Below are 20,422 nucleotides of genomic sequence, written 5' to 3'. Positions count from 1 at the left end.
TGTTTAAGCCGATACAGGTTTTTAAGGACTTTGGTTTCTCCTTGGTGTTCGCTTGATTCCTGACACTGGCCCTGGCAAACCTTTGCTACCATTGTTTTATCACTTATCTTGTCTCTAACTCAAATAACTTGTGGTGGCTTATGGCAATGTGGGCCACACGGTCATGGTAGAAGGCTGGGTATGATGCTTAAGAAATGAGTTTACTGTACCCTCATGAGCATTTTCTTCTTTTTCTTGGTGGTGCTTATGCCTAGGGTGTTGTTTCTCTGCATGTTGGGCTTCTCGGCATTCTTTGCTGACATCCCAGGGCTGGGGTTTCTAGTGCTCCATCTCCTACCACCAAACAACTCCACAGCATGTGCCAAGGTTGGGCCTTCATACCGACCATCCTCCTGCAAAGAACCATATGCTAACCACACAAGCAAGCGGCAACAGGGAATACACAATGATGGTCCCCTTGAATTCCCATGTGGATAAGACCAGCTGTTTACAGAGGCATGATCTGGTTACCCATGTGGTTCTGTTTCAGACTCTTAAGAATTTCCTGCTAAGGGTCTGAGCGTGTCCCCAGTTGTCCTGATCATATCCCGGGTCATAGATGTACTTCAACATCAGCTGGGATAAACAAACCAGCCAAACCAAACCCAAACACTTCCCATCCTAGCCTCTGAGGTTATTCAGAAACTAGCGCGTGGGAAAATCCATTAAGACTTTGCAAATGAGGGGACAGGAGTGTAGTTCAGTTGGTAGAGTGCTTGCCTAGCAGCAACTTCAGAAATCTTTAAGACTTTGCAGATTATGATTCTGGGGAAATCGTCTAGGATCTATGAGGCTCTAGGTCAACCTTCAGTACTCCCCTCAAACTTAATTCCACTTACTATTTCCTGTAGCCTTTTAAAAATTCTATCTATCTATCTATCTATCTATCTATCTATCTATCTATCTATCTATCTATCTATCTTTTTATCTATCTATCGACTTACCTACTGTGTTTTTATGTTTGTTTGCTGTAACCTTTTAAGGGTAGCCCTCCTTTACACTTCCAAGGAAGTATTTGTAAATAGATTTAAAAATGAGTCTATATGTGTGTGTGTGCACACACATACAGGCATGTGCCCATGTGTGCCATTGCCCCAGAGCACAGGACAGGGTGAGTACCAGATGCCCTGAAGCTGAAGTTGTAGGCAGTTGTGGGCCTCCTAATGCAGATTCTAGGAACTGAACTTCGGGCCTCTGCAAGAGCAACAAGGGCTTTAGCCACTGGCAATCTCTCCAGCCCCTGTAAATAGATTTTGATTCATTGCAAATAATACGCAGATAATGAAGACGTTTCTTTGTGTACGCATCTGTTTCTTTACCCTAATGGATAATGGTTATCTGCTCTTATGACTTAATCTATGAACGCCACCTTTTGCATCCTTTTGGTCCCAGGGTGCAGCATAATGAACATTTGATGGTGAAATCTTTAGATGATCTCCTGCAATGTGACCTACATCTGTGACCTTTATGTCTAGTTCTTCCTTTTTTAACTTTTACTTCATCGGTTTTTCTAATAGATGTCAATGGATCTGTCAATCAAAGTGGAATATGCTCCCTTATCTAGTGATTGCTGCATGAGCCAAAAACAAAACAAAACAAAACAAAAACCCACAAAAAACCAAAAACCAAAAAACAAAATGACAACAACAACAAAACCAGAGTCTTCCTCCAGAGGATTTTTAAACACAAAGCTCTGATGTTGTCCAGACCAACTTTCTACTATGATCCTGCCACCTTGGTCTCCACAAGAGCTGAGAATATATGTAAGCGCAGGCCACAGTACCCACGGATGGCGATCATTCCACCAGCCACAGGCCTCCTGAAGACAGTACAAGCAGATGAGCTGTTCTGGGTACACCAAACTGAGTAGATGTTACCTGCCATAATCGTCAAATAGACTTACGCAACCTCATTGAAGAGCTGACTCTAAGACTAATAGAAGTTTGGTAGAACTTTCGTCCACCGACCTGTTTAAACTTGTGCGCCTTTATGTTTTGAACTGACCTGCTACAGGTTACATGTGGAAAAAATCGTCAGCACCATTAATCTCTGCTGTTTTGGTTTTCTTAATTTCAGAGTATCCCAACATGGCACAAAGTTTACTCTTACGAATACCAGGCCAGGAGGTCAACTCTACTCGCAGGACTATAGGCAACTGAGGAAAGCCTGGTGTGGGAGAGGTAGTCTCCCTCAGGGAAGACAGCGTTGGTTGTCTAGTGACAAGTGGTCAGCCCTGAAAATATATGTACAGGTAGCACTAGATGGACTGAATTGGTTATATTTAAGAATATATATGTTTATACATATATGCATATGATAAAAGTATTAAAAAATAAAAGAGGTCATGAAATCGAAGGAGAGTTGGGAGGACTATATGGGAGGGTTTGGAGGGAGGAAAGAGAAGGGAGAAATGTAATTAAATTATAATCTCAAAAAAAAGTTAAAAAAAAAAGAAAGAAAACCAAGCCAGGAGAAGACAATACTTTTGTTTAATCTCTCAAGGAGGCTTTTTGGAAACTAAAATACAGTGTGAATTGTTTTATACAAAATAGTAAACATGTTTGGGATGGGTAAAGGAAATACTTTCTTTCCTCTTTTTAAAAACTGTGAATGAAGGATGCTGGTGAGTGAACGCACATTCTTAGTTTTAGCAAATTGTGTAGAAGTTGATGGCTAGGAAACAGATTCAATTAAAGACATCTTCACGTGGGCTGGTGGGCTGGAGAGATAGCTGAGTGGGTAAGAGCAGGGACTGCTCGGCGATAGGACAAGAGTTTAGTTCTCGGCACCTACATGATGACGCAAAACTGCCTGAAACTCCAGGTCCAGGGCATCTGATGCCTTTGGCCTTGACCGGCCTCGCTTGCACGTGCACCACCCACATACAGACACACAGTGACACATAATTAAAAAGTAAAAATAAGCAAATCCTAAGCAGTGGTGGCACACACCTTTAATCTAAGCACTTGGGAGGCAGAGGCAGGCAGCTCTCTGAGTTGGAGGCCAGCCTGGCCTACAGAGCGAGTTCCAGGACAGCCAATCTCTGTCTCTGGGAAAAAACAAAAAACAAACGACAAAAACCAAATCATTTTAGAAAAATTCACTTTAACATGTTGACATCTCTGTTCTATGAAGACCATGAAACTAATTCACATCTTTGGTTAAAAATGCCCCCCAACCCCCACCCCATGTGTACCCAGGAGTAACTGACAGGGCCGGGAGCCTAGTAGTTTAAATGCCTCAGGATTGTGCAACCCAAGGGAGAGGGCTGGACGCACCCCTTACCTGATAGAAGCTGACATACTGTTTCCGAAGCCACTGTTGTCTTTGGTCAGGGAACTTCCGTATCTTTCTCACAGCTGTAGTGAGTTCCAGCAATCCACTGAAAAGCATTTTAGCTGTGTGCTTTGGTGCCACGAAGTGCAGTAATCTATTGTCGGTGGTCTGAAGCCCATAGAGCAGCGTCACCCCAGTCTCTGACAGAAGCATGCTACTAAGTTTGTTCTGGACACACACAGTGTGTATATCAATGCCAGGGTGTCCCATGTACACAGCCTTCACTGAAAACAGATCCAGGATTCCCTCTACCAGGCCGCTCACCCCAGCGTTGCCCAGTGATGGGAACTTGCCAGGTTCGGCCACGTTACTAAGCACACCGAGCTTGAGTCTGGCACCAGCTGGGGAGGCAGTGGGAGGTTTCATCCAGGTCAAGGTACTATTGTCAGGCTGCAACTGGAGAAAGCAGCGGGCGGAGAGATGTGTGTCCTGGTCATAGTGGATGACTGTGGCCCCCTGCAGGAGGAACTGGTGCACATCCGCTTGGATGGACAGCACATACCATGGGATGAGCTCTGTCCCATGGTCAAAGGCTTTCTGTGACTCCTCTGATCCATGAGGGTCGCACTCTTTGGACTTCTCAAAGATGTCATTGTCTGAATCCAGCAAATCTCCAATTATAAACCTGATGGAAAGAGATACAAGTTTGCTTTGCCTTCTAACCAGAAGGGGACCAACACAAGGCCTGCTCTTCACACGACAAAAGACGCTTTTCTCCACCTGCTATAAATTCAAATACTCATGGGAAACATAAAATGCTAAACACCACTGGGTAACTTATTTATACTTACCGGGGCATCTGAGCACGGGCATGCTTTGTGGTGCTCTTGGCAGGTGTGAGAAGTACAGCTAGGTATTTCGGAGAAGGAGCTTTAGTTAGGATTCGTCTGGTATTTTGCTCAAAATTAGACCAAGATTATGGGGTTGGGTGAGGCATGGTACAGCAATAAAGTACCGTCCTTATCACACTTTATAAACTGCACACACTTCTAACATGACAGCCCACTGATGCAGACCTGAGGCATGACTGAGGTAGTGTTCTTGATACCCCACTGTATTGTCATCACCATCATCATCATCATCACCATCATCATCATCATCACCATCACCACCACCACCACCATCATCATCACCACCACCATCATCATCACCACCACCACCACCATCACCACCATCACCACCATCACCACCATCACCACCATCATCACCATCACCACCATCATCAATCATCACCACTATCATCACCACCACCACCATCATCATCACCACCATCATCACCACCACCACCACCATCACCACCACCACCACCACCACCACCATCATCATCATCACCACCACCACCATCATCATCACCATCATCACCATCATCACCACCATCATCACCATCATCACCACCATCATCAATCATCACCACTATCATCACCACCACCACCACCATCATCATCACCACCATCACCACCACCACCACCACCATCATCATCACCACCACCACCATCATCATCATCACCACCATCACCACCACCACCATCATCACCACCATCACCATCACCATCATCACCACCATCATCATCGTCATCATCATCAATTATTTTCTAAAGACTCTTACACTAATTGGATGCAGGTCTCTGTGTCCAGATTACACTGAAGGAGAGAGGTGCTACCTTCCACCTCCTAGGTAATGGAGACGCTATACGTTACATCTTTGGAATTCTTCTGCCCAGGAGATTTATCTCTTCTCCCCATTTGTTTGCTTCCTTATCAATTTTACACGCCAGATCCTTGCTGTATGGACTTACAGATATCTGGCTAATGCTTTGGGTGAGTTCTAACTTTAATCCGACTTCATTTATTTTGCTGTGTTGCCCACTAGGAGCCCTTCCTGCCTGTGCTTCTTTCACAGACTCAGATGGGTTTGCTTGGAGGATTTGTTGCTCTGCTTGGTGGCACCGGAAGACACTCTGGGCTCTTCACTCCCTGCTTCGAGTCGGCCGTTTACCTAAGGGAGCTTGCTTCCTTTCACTGAAGAGTGATATTAGAAACCAGCGTTTGAGTGTTGGGTGCAAATACGTAAAATCTCACCCAATCTTCTTGATGTCACACGTTATAATAAAAAGTTAAAAGGAGAGACAATCTTGCATGAGTAACTTAGCTCCCCTCTGAAAGTGCCCCTCAGTAACCATGGAAAGAAGTCAAACACTCCTGTGTCTCTCCACAACTGCCTCACGTTCTCTGCAGCTACGCCGAGAAGCATGTGGATCTGCTACCTGTAGTCCATGTGGTCTTGTCAAAGCACTCAAACACAGAGTCTCTCTCCACTTATCTACCAAAGAAAGCAGATGGTCACCTCACGAAGCAGGGAAAGGCATCAAACAAAGCAAAGGTCACAAGTGCACGCAGCCCCGGTCTGGCTCGATAAAGGGCACTCCTAGGAATAAATGTAGGGAGACAGGCATCATCCCTTTGAACTCTTCTCCACTGCCTCTGCTCCAGGTTGACCAGCCTGCTGTATCCTTGAAATGGCTCTCTTCAGAGCTCATGTCTAAATTTCTCTCTGGGAACACTATCATATTTTTTTCTGTGACACTTGGTGGTAGATTTTTAAGTGAAATGGCTGGGATAAGAGGTAGCCGATACCTATAATTGCAACACTGAGGAAACTGAGGCAGGAGGGTTGTCATGATTTTAGGCCAGTCTCAGCTACACAGTAACTTCCAGGGCAGTCTGAACTGCAATGTAACATCTATTTCAAAAACCAGCCAATCGACCGATCGACTGACCAACCAACTAACCAACTAACCAACTAACCAACCAACAAACCAACCAACCAACCAACCAACCAACCAACCAACCAACTAACCAACCAAACAACCACACAACCAAAGTTGCAAGAGAAAGGTGTTAAGCACTGATAATGACTAAAACATAACCTATTAGTTTAGACATAGATTTTCTGATTTTTATTTAATTCAACAAAGTTTTTCCAGTGAAAAACTACAGGTTTTATGAAAAAAAAAACAATATCTAAATACAAAAAGGACATGGCTTTTCTGAAGGCTGTTCATGCTTCTCAAAGACGAGGCAAGCTGTGCATGTACGTAGGGGGTGCAGGAAGGCTGTCTTTCTTGGCATCAGTATTTATTTTCGAATACAAAGGGAACTAATGCCACATGGTAATAATTCCATTACAGAGCATTCATCCAGGGGCTAATTTCCAAAGTAAAATTGACAATTGTATATAATGAAATAAATTCATTTTAACCAGGAAGCTACAAGTATCCTTTGTCTCTTAGAAGATAGAGTGGATGTTATGGAGTTCTTTGCCTGAATCTCCCGGGAGACAATTTTTCTGCGGGTTTACGAAAATGGATCAGATGGAAAATTAAGATTTATTTATGAACCAAGTAATGTTAACCAAATCAAAGATGTGGTCAGCCAGCAAGAAGTCGCCTCATCATTCTTAGGCATGAAAACAGAAAGAAGGTTTTTTTAACCCTGCTTTTGAGGAGCTTCTGTGGTATCCCACAGTAGAAACAAGAAACTGATACCTGATGAAAAATTCATATTAGCTGACAGAAGGTTGTTTGCTAACATGCTTATGTATTTTCTTTGCAAGAGTTTATTACTTTATAGAAATTTGCAATGACTGCTTGAACATGGATCACCAACAGATAAAGGTTTTATGTTTTAAAGCAGAAGAATATCACCTTTCCATATGATTTATTATAGTTATTTCTCATGATAAAAAACACTTTAAGTTTTACCATTTTTGCAAAATTGTGCTTTTAATTAACTTATCATTTTTCCCCAGTTATAGTTATTCTGTCAGTTGTTTTCCAAAAAGAGACCAGTGCTGGCTTGTTTCACGTCAACTTGACACAAGCTGGAGTCATTTGGCAAGTGGGAACCTCAGCTGAGAAAATGTCCCCAACAGATTTGCACTTTTATTTTGATTGATGACTGATGTGGGTGGGCCCAACTCAGTGTGGGTGGTGTCATCCCTGGGAAGATGGTCCTGGGTGCATCTGAAAGCAGACTGAGCAAGCTATGAAAAGCCAGCCAGTAAGCAGGGTTCCTCCGTGGCCTCTGCATCATTTTCTTCCTTGAGTTCCTGCCTTGAAGTCCCTTAAATAATAGGCTACAGGCTCTAAGTTAAAATGAACCCGTTCTTCCCCAAGTTGCTTTTGGTCATGGCATTTTATTACAGCAATATCCTAGCTAAGACAAGAACTGTTCCAAGCCCAAAGTAGTGGGATGAGGAGAAGCCACGGGTTAGCTCCTCTCCAGTTAAGGTCTTCAGTTCTGCTGGGCAGAGGTTCAACTCAGCTGCATGCCGTAGCTGTGCTCTTTATCACGTAAGCAAGTGTCTTCAGCTTCCTCATCTGTACAGAGGATATACAAGCCACCATAAAACGTCAATGGCGTTTGGGTAGTCTCTTTGTTCTATTCATTTTCTGTTGAGACCTTGGTCCATGTGTGTGGGAATGGGGTGTGGGGCTTGCATGTGGAGGTCAGAGGTTGGTAATGTCTTCTTCGATTGCTCTTTGCCTTAGGTTTTAAGATGTTCTCTCACTGTACCCGGATTTCACCATTCAGCTAAAGTAGATAGTCCATAAGACCCGGGAATCCTGCTTCCAACTCTTCAGTTGGCAGGATTATGGGCACACACGTTGTTGTCGTTTTAACATGAGTGCTGGGGAACTGAACGCAGATCCTCATGCTAGCATAGCAAACACACTTGGGATTTTGCTTACATGTCTGTCTGGTGTGTGTGTGTGTGTGTGTGTGTGTGTGTGTGAGAGAGAGAGAGAGAGAGAGAGAGAGAGAGAGAGAGAGAGAGAGAGAGAGAGAGAGAGAGTCAGATCCCCTGGAACTGGAGTTATAGGCAGTTGTGATCTGTCATGTGGATGCTGGGAATTGAATTCAGGTCCTTTGGAAGAGCCACCAATGATCTTAACTGCTGAACCATCTCTCCATCCCTGTGGACATGAGCTTTTTATGACCACTTTTTCTGGGGTTTCTGTGAGTACTCCCATTGGGTTTTCTGGCAGGAGCAGCTGAAGGCTTTGAGAGGAATTCTGACATCTGAGTTCTGGGTAAACTGAAGGGTCATGGGATAGATTTCTTCCTTCCTTCCTTCCTTCCTTCCTTCCTCCCTTCCTTCCTTCCTTCCTTCCTTCCTTTCTTCTCTCCCATCTCCCTCTCTTCCTCTTTCTTTTTTTTCTTCCTTTCTTATCTTTTTCATTGAGGTGGGCATTGTCATATCAACAGGGGCTGAAAGCCATTGCTTTGAAACTCAGTAAAGGCCACTTCATCGTCCTTTAGGATCTGCAAAGCATTGCCTAAGACACTCTGAACAGGGCATTTTCATAAGATGATCTGGACAGAAGCATATAAGGAAACAGTGGTTGCTGGGATGGCTGCCGGGAGACCTACGAAAGCCTGTCTCCCTGCCATGTATCCAGGGCTTCTTTTTAGAGTAGCAGTCACTTAAGGGCCAGGAAATTATTTCCACTACTTAGGACAAAGGTCTCAAAGTGAGGATTTCAATATGTCTCCCCAGCTCTGTGAAATAAATATTTGCATCTTTGCGGTTTTCTTCCCCCATTCTCTGGATGCTTACAGCAGGATCTGGAAAAATGGACAGTGGAAGAGAATGTCCTTGGGATATAGATGATTAAGTGATGAGGGGAAAGCCGAGGGAATAAATAGAGAAGTGGAAATAAATTTCATATAAGAGGTAACTTCCGTGTCGGACGCAGACTAGAAGCTACCTCCCTGTGACCCTGTGAAGAAGTGTGAGGATAAGGGGGGACAGGGCAGAGAGAGACAGAGAGACAGAGAGACAGAGACCATTACTAAAAGAGAGGAAGAGCTTTGGAGATCTATAAGATGGGACAACAGGACAGCTGAAAGGTGCAGAGAAACAGAAGGCCACCACACTGAGTACAGCACGGGTGGCAGGGCTCCCTGGCACAGGAAAGCAGAAACAGAAATGTCATCTGGAAGGTAGATAATAAGATGGCTCTGGATAGAAGATACTGGCAGATCCACACTTCTCCTGAACCCAAATCCAGTTGTCGATTTTGCTGAGAGAGTGACGACTTCTTTGGTGGAAAGAGCCAGCAGTAGAAGAGAGTTCAGCCAGCTCTGAAAGGTTCTCCATCCCCAGGGAGTCTATCATTTAAAATCAGTCTACCCTGGCAGCTAAAGAAGAGGAACCAGAGTCAGCTGGCCCTAGTCCCAAGGGTAAGAGACAATCCTGGGGGCAGTTGTAGAGAACGTGAAGGTTGATGCTGGCACAGGGCAGAAGGCCAGGAAGAGAAGTGTTTAGGAAGAAGTGGTTCTGCCCTCAGTGGCTGCGAGCAGAATTTATCAACTGAGAACCACTCTGGGCTTTAACAGCCTTGAGCCCAAGGTCAGCAAAGAGAGCTGGAACCACCAAGCCACCATGGAGTTGCAGTAGACCCCTTGACAGCTGTCGCTGCATCCCTCCAGCAGGGTAATTGAAGCCGAGTGGATTTTGAAAGCACAAAGACAGATCCACCTGCATAAATCTTGGTGGGATGACTGCTTCTTCTACTCCTGATGAACTTTGGGAGGAACCTCTGAGCTACATTAGCCACCCTGTGGAGTGTGAATGGGGGCTCTTGGGAGGACTGGAAAACGTGCCTAGACCACAGACTGCAAAGCTAAGTGTGGCCAGCAGAGGGCCCTGGTGTGCAAAGAAGAGAAGGTACTAGATGAAGAGGCAGTTCTGACAGATGCTTGCCCCAAACAGGCTCAGTTCCTGCATAAACTATAAGAAAGTAAAATATCTTCAATTCTATTCCATTGGTCTATCTGTCTGTCTCTGTACCAATACCATGCAGTTTTTATCACTATTGCTCTGTAATACTGCTTGAGTTCAGGGATAGTGATTCCCCCTGAAGTCCTTTTATTGTTGAGGATAGCTTTAGCTATCCTGGGTTTTTTGTTATTCCAGATGAATTTGCAAATTGTTCTGTCTAAGTCTTTGAAGAATTGGATTGGTATTTTGATGGGGATTGCATTGAATCTGTAGATTGCTTTTGGTAAAATGGCCATTTTTACTATATTAATCCTGCCAATCCATGAGCATGGGAGATCTTTCCATCTTCTGAGGTCTTCTTCAATTTCTTTCCTCAGTGTCTTGAAGTTCTTATTGTACAGATCTTTTACTTGCTTGGTTAAAGTCACACCAAGGTACTTTATATTATTTGGGTCTATTATGAAGGGTGTCGTTTCCCTAATTTCTTTCTCGGCTTGTTTCTCTTTTGTATAGAGGAAGGCAACTGATTTATTTGAGTTAATTTTATACCCAGCCACTTTGCTGAAGTTGTTTATCAGCTTTAGTAGTTCTCTGGTGGAACTTTTGGGATCACTTAAATATACTATCATGTCATCTGCAAATAGTGATATTTTGACCTCTTCTTTTCCGATCTGTATCCCCTTGATCTCCTTTTGTTGTCTGATTGCTCTGGCTAGAACTTCAAGAACTATATTGAATAAGTAGGGAGAGAGTGGGCAGCCTTGTCTAGTCCCTGATTTTAGTGGGATTGCTTCAAGTTTCTCTCCATTTAGTTTAATGTTAGCAACTGGTTTGCTGTATATGGCTTTTACTATGTTTAGGTATGGGCCTTGAATTCCTATTCTTTCCAGGACTTTTATCATGAAGGGGTGTTGAATTTTGTCAAATGCTTTCTCAGCATCTAATGAAATGATCATGTGGTTCTGTTCTTTCCCACACACCTATGGTCACTTGATTTTTGACAAAGGAGCCAAAACCATCCAATGGAAAAAAGATAGCATTTTCAGCAAATGGTGCTGGTTCAACTGGAGGGCAACATGTAGAAGAATGCAGATCGATCCATCCTTATCACCCTGTACAAAGCTTAAGTCCAAGTGGATCAAGGACCTCCACATCAAACCAGACACACTCAAACTAATAGAAGAAAAACTAGGGAAGCATCTGGAACACATGGGCACTGGAAAAAATTTCCTGAACAAAACACCAATGGCTTATGCTCTAAGATCAAGAATCGACAAATGGGATCTCATAAAACTGCAAAGCTTCTGTAAGGCAAAGGACACTGTGGTTAGGACAAAACGGCAACCAACAGATTGGGAAAAGATCTTTACCAATCCTACAACAGATAGAGGCCTTATATCCAAAATATACAAAGAACTCAAGAAGTTAGACCGCAGGGAAACAAATAACCCTATTAAAAATGGGGTTCAGAGCTAAACAAAGAATTCACAGCTGAGGAATGCCGAATGGCTGAGAAACACCTAAAGAAATGTTCAACATCTTTAGTCATAAGGGAAATGCAAATCAAAACAACCCTGAGATTTCACCTCACACCAGTGAGAATGGCTAAGATCAAAAACTCAGGTGACAGCAGATGGTGGCGAGGATGTGGAGAAAGAGGAACACTCCTCCATTGTTGGTGGGATTGCAGACTGGTAAAACCATTCTGGAAATCAGTCTGGAGGTTCCTCAGAAAATTGGACATTGAACTGCCTGAGGATCCAGCTATACCTCTCTTGGGCATATACCCAAAAGATGCCTCAACATATAAAAGAGACACGTGCTCCACTATGTTCATCGCAGCCTTATTTATAATAGCCAGAAACTGGAAAGAACCCAGATGCCCTTCAACAGAGGAATGGATACAGAAAATGTGGTATATCTACACAATGGAATATTACTCAGCTATCAAAAACAACGAGTTTATGAAATTCGTAGGCAAATGGTTGGAACTGGAAAATATCATCCTGAGTGAGCTAACCCAATCACAGAAAGACATACATGGTATGCGCTCATTGATAAGTGGCTATTAGCCCAAATGCTTGAATTACCCTAGATCCCTAGAACAAACGAAACTCAAGACGGATGATCAAAATGTGAATGCTTCACTCCTTCTTTAAAAGGGGAACAAGAATACCCTTGGCAGGGAAGGGAGAGGCAAAGATTAAAACAGAGACTGAAGGAACACCCATTCAGAGCCTGCCCCACATGTGGCCCATACATATACAGCCACCCAATTAGACAAGATGGATGAAGCAAAGAAGTGCAGGCTGACAGGAGCCGGATGTAGATCGCTCCTGAGAGACACAGCCAGAATACAGCAAATACAGAGGCGAATGCCAGCAGCAAACCACTGAACTGAGAATAGGTCCCCCGTTGAAGGAATCAGAGAAAGAACTGGAAGAGCTTGAAGGGGCTCGAGACCCCAAAAGTACAACAATGTCAAGCAACCAGAGCTTCCAGGGACTAAGTCACTACCTACAGACTATACATGGACTGACCCTGGACTCTGACCTCATAGATAGCAATGAATAGCCTAGAAAGAGCATCAGTGGAAGGGGAAGCCCTGGGTCCTGCTAAGACTGAACCCCCAGTGAACTAGACTATGGGGGGAGGGCGGCAGTGGGGGGAGGGTTGGGAGGGGAACACCCATAAGGAAGGGGAGGGGGGAGGGGGATGTTTGCCCGGAAACCAGGAAAGGGAATAACACTCGAAATGTATATAAGAAATACTCAAGTTAATAAAAAAAAAAAAAAGAAAGTAAAATATCCAGGGATCTGACTTACTCTCTCCCTGCTCTATACACTCTGCAGTCTGACAGTTTGACCTACCTTCTCCCTGGTCTATATAACCAGCATTCTCCCATTTTCAAGGTTCCAGAAAGAATTCGCTCTAAATCTTCACCTTTTTTTTTCCTACTGTGTATTTTCCTTTTTAAAAATTTTCAAACAATGCTTGCTTTAATTCTGTGAGGCTTTCACACGATGCCCTCTGATCATGGTCATCCCCCTTTCCCAAGTCCTCCCAGGTTCTCCTGAGCCTCCCCACCATCCCACAATTTTGCCACCCCTGACCCAGTTTGTGTCATCCAACTACTACTGGTGTAGTGTCTGCCCTGGAGTGTGCTCAGCATACTAGAGTCACTCTGTTGAAGAAAGCTGGCTTCCTCTTTCCCAGAAGTAATTAAATGTCAACAACTCCTCTGGGCCCTCGTGGAGATCCAATAGTATTATTCTGCTAATGACTGCTTGCCATTCCCATAGGTCAGTGCACCCTTCACCCCTCACCCCTCACCCCTCACCCCTCACCCCTCACCCCTCACCCCTCATCAGATGCTTCTTGCAGTAGATTCCAACTGACCCAGAGGTTCTCCAGTGGGAGAGAAAAAGAGACATTGGGATGCTCGGCCCTAAACGAGATGTCGATATTTCATCTCTTCCCCATGGCTCAGGGATCTTTGCAGAAGAAAAGAAGATTCTAGGAGGCAGAGGTGGTGAGTGACTTCAAGCAAACAGTGTTTTCTGGACACACACGGTCCCAGCAACTGTGACATCATGCCCAAGACCAACTCAAGTGCACGTCACACAAAATCCCAGCGTGGAGGAGAGGAACTGGGTACCAAATCCCCTTATAAATGCTTTTTTACTACTGTTTTATCTTATTTTAAAAGTCTTTATGTATTTATTTCTATTCCCCTCTTTATACATTTATACATTTTGTCTACACTCGTTTTTTTTTTTTCAGGACAATCTTTTTTCTGGTCTCCCACATCACCCCTTTTAGCTTTTCTTTTTACTGAACTTTTAGTAGTTTTTTGGACTCATTGGTTTAAAAAAAGCTATCAGATTTTAATTTTTTCTCCTTTTTTTCTCACGTATCTCGTTTTGATCATGGGTCTGCTCACTATCACGGAGCCTTTCTTGATTTTATTTGTCTAATTTCCTGCTTTTCCCCCTCGCCCTTCATTACACTTTCCACTCCTCCACTTTCTTTGGTTTATTTAATTTTGTCTCTCCTCCATTTTCCCCCTCTTCCTGCTCCATTCCTCCACTGAGTTTATTTACAACTTTGACCTTAAATAAACTGTAACTCAATAGCAAAACTTACAGTAGTTTCCCTATTTTCTGATTTATATGCAAGAATGGAATCCCAGTAGCTTTCCTTGTTTTAAAGGCATGACTATATCCTGTATGGTGTGCTGCTGTGGTGACAGGTACCATTCGTTGCTTGTTCTCTCCAAAATAAGCTATACCTGAGGTGTAAGCTCTCAAGAGAGAGATCCCCCGTAAGAAGGTGCTCACACAAGAGCAGAGGTGACATATTAACCATCAGAAGCATGGGTTACAGCAGGATAACACAGCCAACACTCAACTCCTTCAACCATCGAACTCAGAGATGATGAACTAGGCAAAATGCTGAGTGAGTATTTCAAAGTTTACTGGTAAAAGTGGTCAACACTCCCAAAGAGTTACAAAAGGGCAGATGAGCACTGCGAAGTAGCAGGATACAAAATAATATACGGAAGTCAGTAAGTAGCTTTCCTTTAGGTCAGTAGCGAAATTATGAAGAAAGAAACCAGGAAAACCATCTTATTTAGAGTTGCTTAAAAATACTTTTGAAGTGGGGGTAAGATGGTTCCCTCCCTTAGTCCTAGCACTCTGGAGGCAGTCAGGGGAATCTCCGTGAATTCAAGACCAACCTGGTCTACACAGTGAATTTTAGGACACCAAGGGTTACATGGTGAAATCCTGTTTCAAAACAAACAAATGAAGACATGGCCCCTGGCCCCCACCAAACAAAACCAGACCTGAAAAACACATAAAATTGAATCCTAGCCAAGGAAAGGCCTCTACAGCAGATGCATTAAAGGCCCAAGGAAAATGAAGAGGATATCAGAAGGTGGGGAGATCTTCCAAACTGGTAGATTAGCAGAATTAACACTGTAAAAAGGGTGGTATTACTGGGAGCAAACTACACATACAACTCATACCAGGAACAACAAGCGACTGACACAGACACACAAAAAATGGACATACAGAATACAATATGGGGGCCATAAATAAATCTAGACAGCTAATACCACCTACTCTTTGACAAAGACATCAAAAACTTACATTGAAGAAAAGACCCCTATTTCTTCTACATGGAAATCTATATCCAGAAGAACTAGACCCCTATCTCTTACCCAACACAAAAATCAACTAAGAAAGGGTCAAAGGTCTTAATTTAAGTACTCGAACTTTCAAACTGCAACAGGAAAACATGGATAAAATGCTTCAAGACACAGACATAGGTATGAACTTTAAAAAAAAACGAGAGACTAAAATCACAGGAACTAACCCCAGGAATTGACAAGTGTTCTGTAACAGTTTCCTCCCATATGAAACATTCCACCTTGCAGGGAAGCTCCTTAAGCAGGAAGGTTAAAAACAAAACTTTAAATAGCTTCAGGAAGTCCTTGAAACACCCCTGCCAGAGTAAACAGCAAAAGCTGAGAGTTCCTCCCAGACAGTCGGAAGCTGCTTAGCGGCAACAAAGACTCTCAGAGAAGCTAAGCTACAAAGACACTCAGAAAGGCAGCCAGGGAAAGGCAGAGAGCTCTTAAGCTACCTGGAAGAGGTTTGTACCAACTGAATCACTTAGAAGGGACACTCTCCAACCTGCTGACCTACCTACAGGCTGTGCAGTGTGATCCATGTTCCCAGTTTTTGTGACCTGTGCTGAGGCGGACTTTGGTGATGCAACTGTCTTTGAGTTGATTTCCGCCTCTGTAAGTGACCCCTCAGCGTGCTTTTGTAAGTAAGCCCAATAAAACTTGTTGCTCCACTAAGTTGGACCTTGGTGGTATCCATACTTTGGTCTGTCATGAGATCTCCATCTGAGGTGAGTAGATATGTGTGTTGAGTCTCCCCAGGAAAAGTTTTGTCATACAACAAGTAAAATTGCATTAAGTTAAAATGCTTTTGCACAGCAAAGTTAAAAACAAACACAGTGGAGAGACAGACTATGGAATGGAAAATTTGCCGATAGGGATCAATAACTGGATTCTATAAAGGTCTAATGAAATGAATAGACAGTTGTCGAAGGAAGGAGTGCAGTTGCCCAATACATGTTTGAAAATGTACTCAACAACTATCCTGGTGTGGGGCCCATTTCCTATTATCCCAGGTAGATAAAAGCAGACAGGTCAGGAGTTCAAGATCACATATGAATTTGAGACCAGCCTGGGCCACATAGAATCATATGTCAGAAAAGAAAAGAAAGAGGGAGGGCAGCAGAGGGAATGGGAGGGAAAGGAGAGAAGGAAAGAATACTGTTCAACACTACTATCTATTAAGGAACTGCAAATTAAAGTTGCTTTGAGAGTTCATCTTATCTGGGTCAAACTGGTTATCATTTTAAAAAGATGCCCACGAGGATGTGAGGAAATATGTATTTTTATAAATTGCTAGCTAGAATGTGTGGTGATATACCACTATGGAAATAGGTATGACGGCTCCTAAAATTGAACGTAGAACTACCTTATGATTTAGTGACGACACTCCTGGGTGTGCACGCAAAGGCTTCTAAATCAGCACCCCACAGAGGTAAGCATCCATGTTTATTGCTGCACGAGTCACAGAAGCAAAGGTATGGACTCAACCTAGATACCAACCAACAGATGAACAGATTAAAAAATTATAGTAAATGCACACAGTGAATGAAGCCATGCCATTCAAAGGAAAATGGACAGAATGGGAGGTCGTTATGGGAAGAGAAATAAGCCAGACTGAGAAAGACATGTGTTTTATATACCATGTGTTTTCTCTCATATATGGAATCTGGATTTAGAAAAAAAATGACATGAAAGTAAAAGTGAATTATGACAGAGGGTGCAAAGGTCTAAGGGGGTGAGGAAAAGAGTGGGCGATGGGATATATGTGTCCTGAACACAGAGGAGGAGCTGTTTGAATGTAGGCAGTAAGAAAGGAGAGATCAAGGAGAGAATTGAGGGAGGCAATTAGAACGGAACATAATAAAAAGTATAATGGTATATATTTATGAAATATTACATCGAAACCTATTTTTCTATATGCTAACCAAGCAATAATTTTTGAAAATCGTTCCACTGCAGACAAAAATCCACAGTTGGTTTATCAAATAAAACAGAACAGAACACACACACACACACACACACACACACACACACACACACACACACACACACACGAAGGAATACTCTGTATTCTACAAGATACAGTTTCTAATGAAAGACAAAGAAACTATTTTAAAGTTACTTTATAACATCCCTACCTGGTGTCAGGGGTGTGGTAAGCCAGCTCCAAGGGCATGAGCAGAGGAGACCTAGCCCTGCACTCACCTGGCAAGGGGTGCTGTGGGTAAGAGAGAGGTGCCGTCCCCATCCTTGACCATCACAGCACCAGAGAGCTGGGCTGAGGTAATGAGAACGGGAGAGCTGGCCCCACTCCTCCCAGCTACAGCACTCAGGAGAGTGGGCTTTGCACCTCCCCTGGGCAGCACAGCACAGGCCCTGGCCCCAAAGGTGCTGGTGAGCAGGCCTGAGGACCTGAGAGCAGGAGGGTGACTCTGCCCCCTGCTGGATGCAGCAATTGGGTGAGTTAACCAGGGCAGTGCTGTAGAGCTCCTGGTGGTGAGGGCCCAGGAGAGGTGGCAGGTTGACTACCTCAGATCCAGGGCTTTGACTTGGTCCACCCTAACATCTACCCCATCTATGATCTTCTGGAGCGTGTGAAAGGGCTGGTCCTGCAGATCCAAAGTTGCAGGATCTCCATGACACAGGGCAGCAACAGGATATCTGAGAGGAGTCCCAAAGAAGAACCAGTGCAGAGAGTGTAACAGAAGTCAGAGACCTCAAACAGACCAATTACAGAGAAAGCACTGCAATGGACAGTTGGAAGTAAAGATGTGTGACATACTGTGACACGATGCAGCTTTTAGGACAAGGTTGTCAGTTGTCATTGTCATCTTTGTTGTCCTCTTCCTCCTCCTCCTACTCCTCCTTCTCCTCCTCCCCCTCCCCTCCCCTCCTCCTTGTCTTCTTCTTCTTCTTCTTCTTCTTCTTCTTCTTCTTCTTCTTCTTCTTCTTCTTCTTCTTCTTCTTCTTCTTCTTCTTCTTCTTCTTCCTCCTCCTCTTCCTCCTCCTCCTCCTCCTCTTTCTCCTCTTCCTCCTCCTCTTCCTCCTCCTCTTCCTCCTCCTCTCCCTCTTCCTCCTTCTCCTCTTCCTCCTCTTCCTCCTTCTCCTCTCCCTCTTCCTCCTTCTCCTCCTCCTCTTCCTCCTCCTCTTCCTCCTCCTCTTCCTCCTCCTCTTCCTCTTCCTCCTCCTCCTCTTCCTCTTCCTCCTTCTCCTCCTCTTCCTCTTCCTCCTTCTCCTCTCCCTCTTCCTCCTTCTCCTCCTCCTCCTCTTCCTCCTCCTCTTCCTCTTCCTCCTTCTCCTCTCCCTCTTCCTCCTTCTCCTCCTCCTCCTCTTCCTCCTCCTCTTCCTCCTCCTCATCTTCTTCTTCTTCTTCGTGTGTAGGTCTAACTAAAATACTCCCTTTTGCCACTATTACGAAAACTATAAAGTAAATAAAAGATTGGGATTCCAACCTTGAAACTCAACTATCGATATTTTAGAAATGGAAGGTTAGCTTTAACTAATTTTATAGGGATAATATGGATCCCATTAATATGTACATTTCTAAAATTTTACTATTAGGTAAAAAAAAACTAAGAAATCCTTTTCCTTTAAAAAGGCTACAACTCACGGTAAAAGTTAAGTGGGTGTAGTAATTTTATAACAACAGAGCAATATAGGGAGGGCAAATTGGAACTCAGAATCAGTAGCATTTGAAGCAGCCTTGGTTAAGCATGAAAGTGACCCACTTTTATCAGCTTTTTATGTGGAACTGAACTGAGTAGGAAAAAACTAGTCAAGGGGAAAAGAAGAAAGGCACCCACCCACATACAGGCTGAGGCTGGAACTTACTGCCACCGGGTTTTGTCCTTGAGGGAGTTTTTCCTAGAGCCGCTCCCTTCGCTGGCGCTCTCCTCGTCCTCCGTCTCCAAGCTTCGGCTGCAGCTCCGGATGATCTGAAAGATGCTGTTGACCGTGAGCTCCTTCTCTGGATTCTTCAAGCCATTCTGCCCCACTCGCTGTAAGAAGTTATCTTGTCCACTGTAATCCGCTACAAACTACAGAAAAAGAGTTCAAGAACACAATGTTGCAACTTACTATGTCTGAATAACCAGCACCTGGGAGACCTAAAGCAAAGCAGTGGTCAATAATAACTCTGAGCCTAGTTTACTGAAACGGAGTCAAGAGGCTCCAAGAAAAGCTTTATTTCCTATTTTTGTCACCTCACCATATGAAATCCCAAAACTTGCCCGCTTGTCACTGCGACAATCCCAGCACCTCTAGGAATCTAAACTACACTGTGAATTTATAGCAGAAAAGACAATATAATTTCATTGCTCCCCAGGGACAAGGTTAGCCACTTTACAGAGGAGGACAGTTATTTTATTCCTGTAATGGGAATTGGGAAGAGAATAAGTAAAGATCTCCATGACACGGAACAAGATGAAGTGACCCGACTCAAGGAAAATATTGAAAAGCTGTCTTTCTGGCCGCCTTGTCCATATGTGCTAAAGGAAGACAGTAGTTTCCTGATGTTTTTTAAGCTACCATTGTGGCTTGATCATGACCAGAAAGCTTTCAGAACCAGAGGGAAGAGCTGCAACCCAGTCAAGAGATGTGGTAGTCCTCCATTGCAGAGAGCTGAGGAGAGTGGAGGGTGGGAGGCGTTTTAAAGCTGTCTCTTTCATTTACTGGACTTTTAATACCAGTTGCTAAGACCACAGAGATATCAGCCAGTGTCAATCACATGTCCATGTCAGGGGACCCATCTTCCTAGACCAAGTGATGCCTCTCTTCTAGGGTGATATGAAATAGGCTGAAGTTTTGAATTTTCCAACTTCGAATAAGAAGGGACGCGTGGTGTGTGTGTGTGTGTGTGTGTGTGTGTGTGTGTGTGTGTGTGTGTTATGAGTGTGTCTGTATGTATGTTTGGTATGAATGTGTAAGTGTATGAGTGTGTGTGCATGTGTGTTGAGTATGTGCACGTGTGTGTGCATATGTGGTGTGACTGTGTGAGTGTGTATGTACGTATGTGTTGAATGTGTGTGTATATGAACATGTGCATGTGTCTACATCTACCTAATAGC

At 43.8% G+C, this 20,422-nt stretch overlaps 1 protein-coding gene across 2 annotated transcripts in view; it reads right to left on the bottom strand.

Moving 5' to 3' along the window:
• Window positions 1–20,422, bottom strand: part of Plce1 (phospholipase C, epsilon 1) — a 307,957-nt gene that overhangs the window by 71,352 nt on the left and 216,183 nt on the right. For both annotated transcript variants that reach the window (NM_053758.3, XM_087571504.1), the window contains 3 exons: window positions 19,188–19,393; window positions 3,325–4,000; window positions 210–392 (listed from right to left, as the gene is read on the bottom strand). In NM_053758.3, the coding sequence (NP_446210.2) occupies window positions 210–392; window positions 3,325–4,000; window positions 19,188–19,393 (1,065 nt within the window). The remainder of the gene's footprint in view (window positions 1–209; window positions 393–3,324; window positions 4,001–19,187; window positions 19,394–20,422) is intronic.

The sequence above is a fragment of the Rattus norvegicus genome, chromosome 1 (assembly GCF_021556685.1).
Source record: "Rattus norvegicus strain SHRSP/BbbUtx chromosome 1, alternate assembly SHRSP_T2T, whole genome shotgun sequence".
Classification (NCBI taxonomy): domain Eukaryota; kingdom Metazoa; phylum Chordata; class Mammalia; order Rodentia; family Muridae; genus Rattus; species Rattus norvegicus.
Note: the sequence above shows the minus strand (reverse complement) of the source record. Positions and strands in the feature narration are given on the sequence as shown.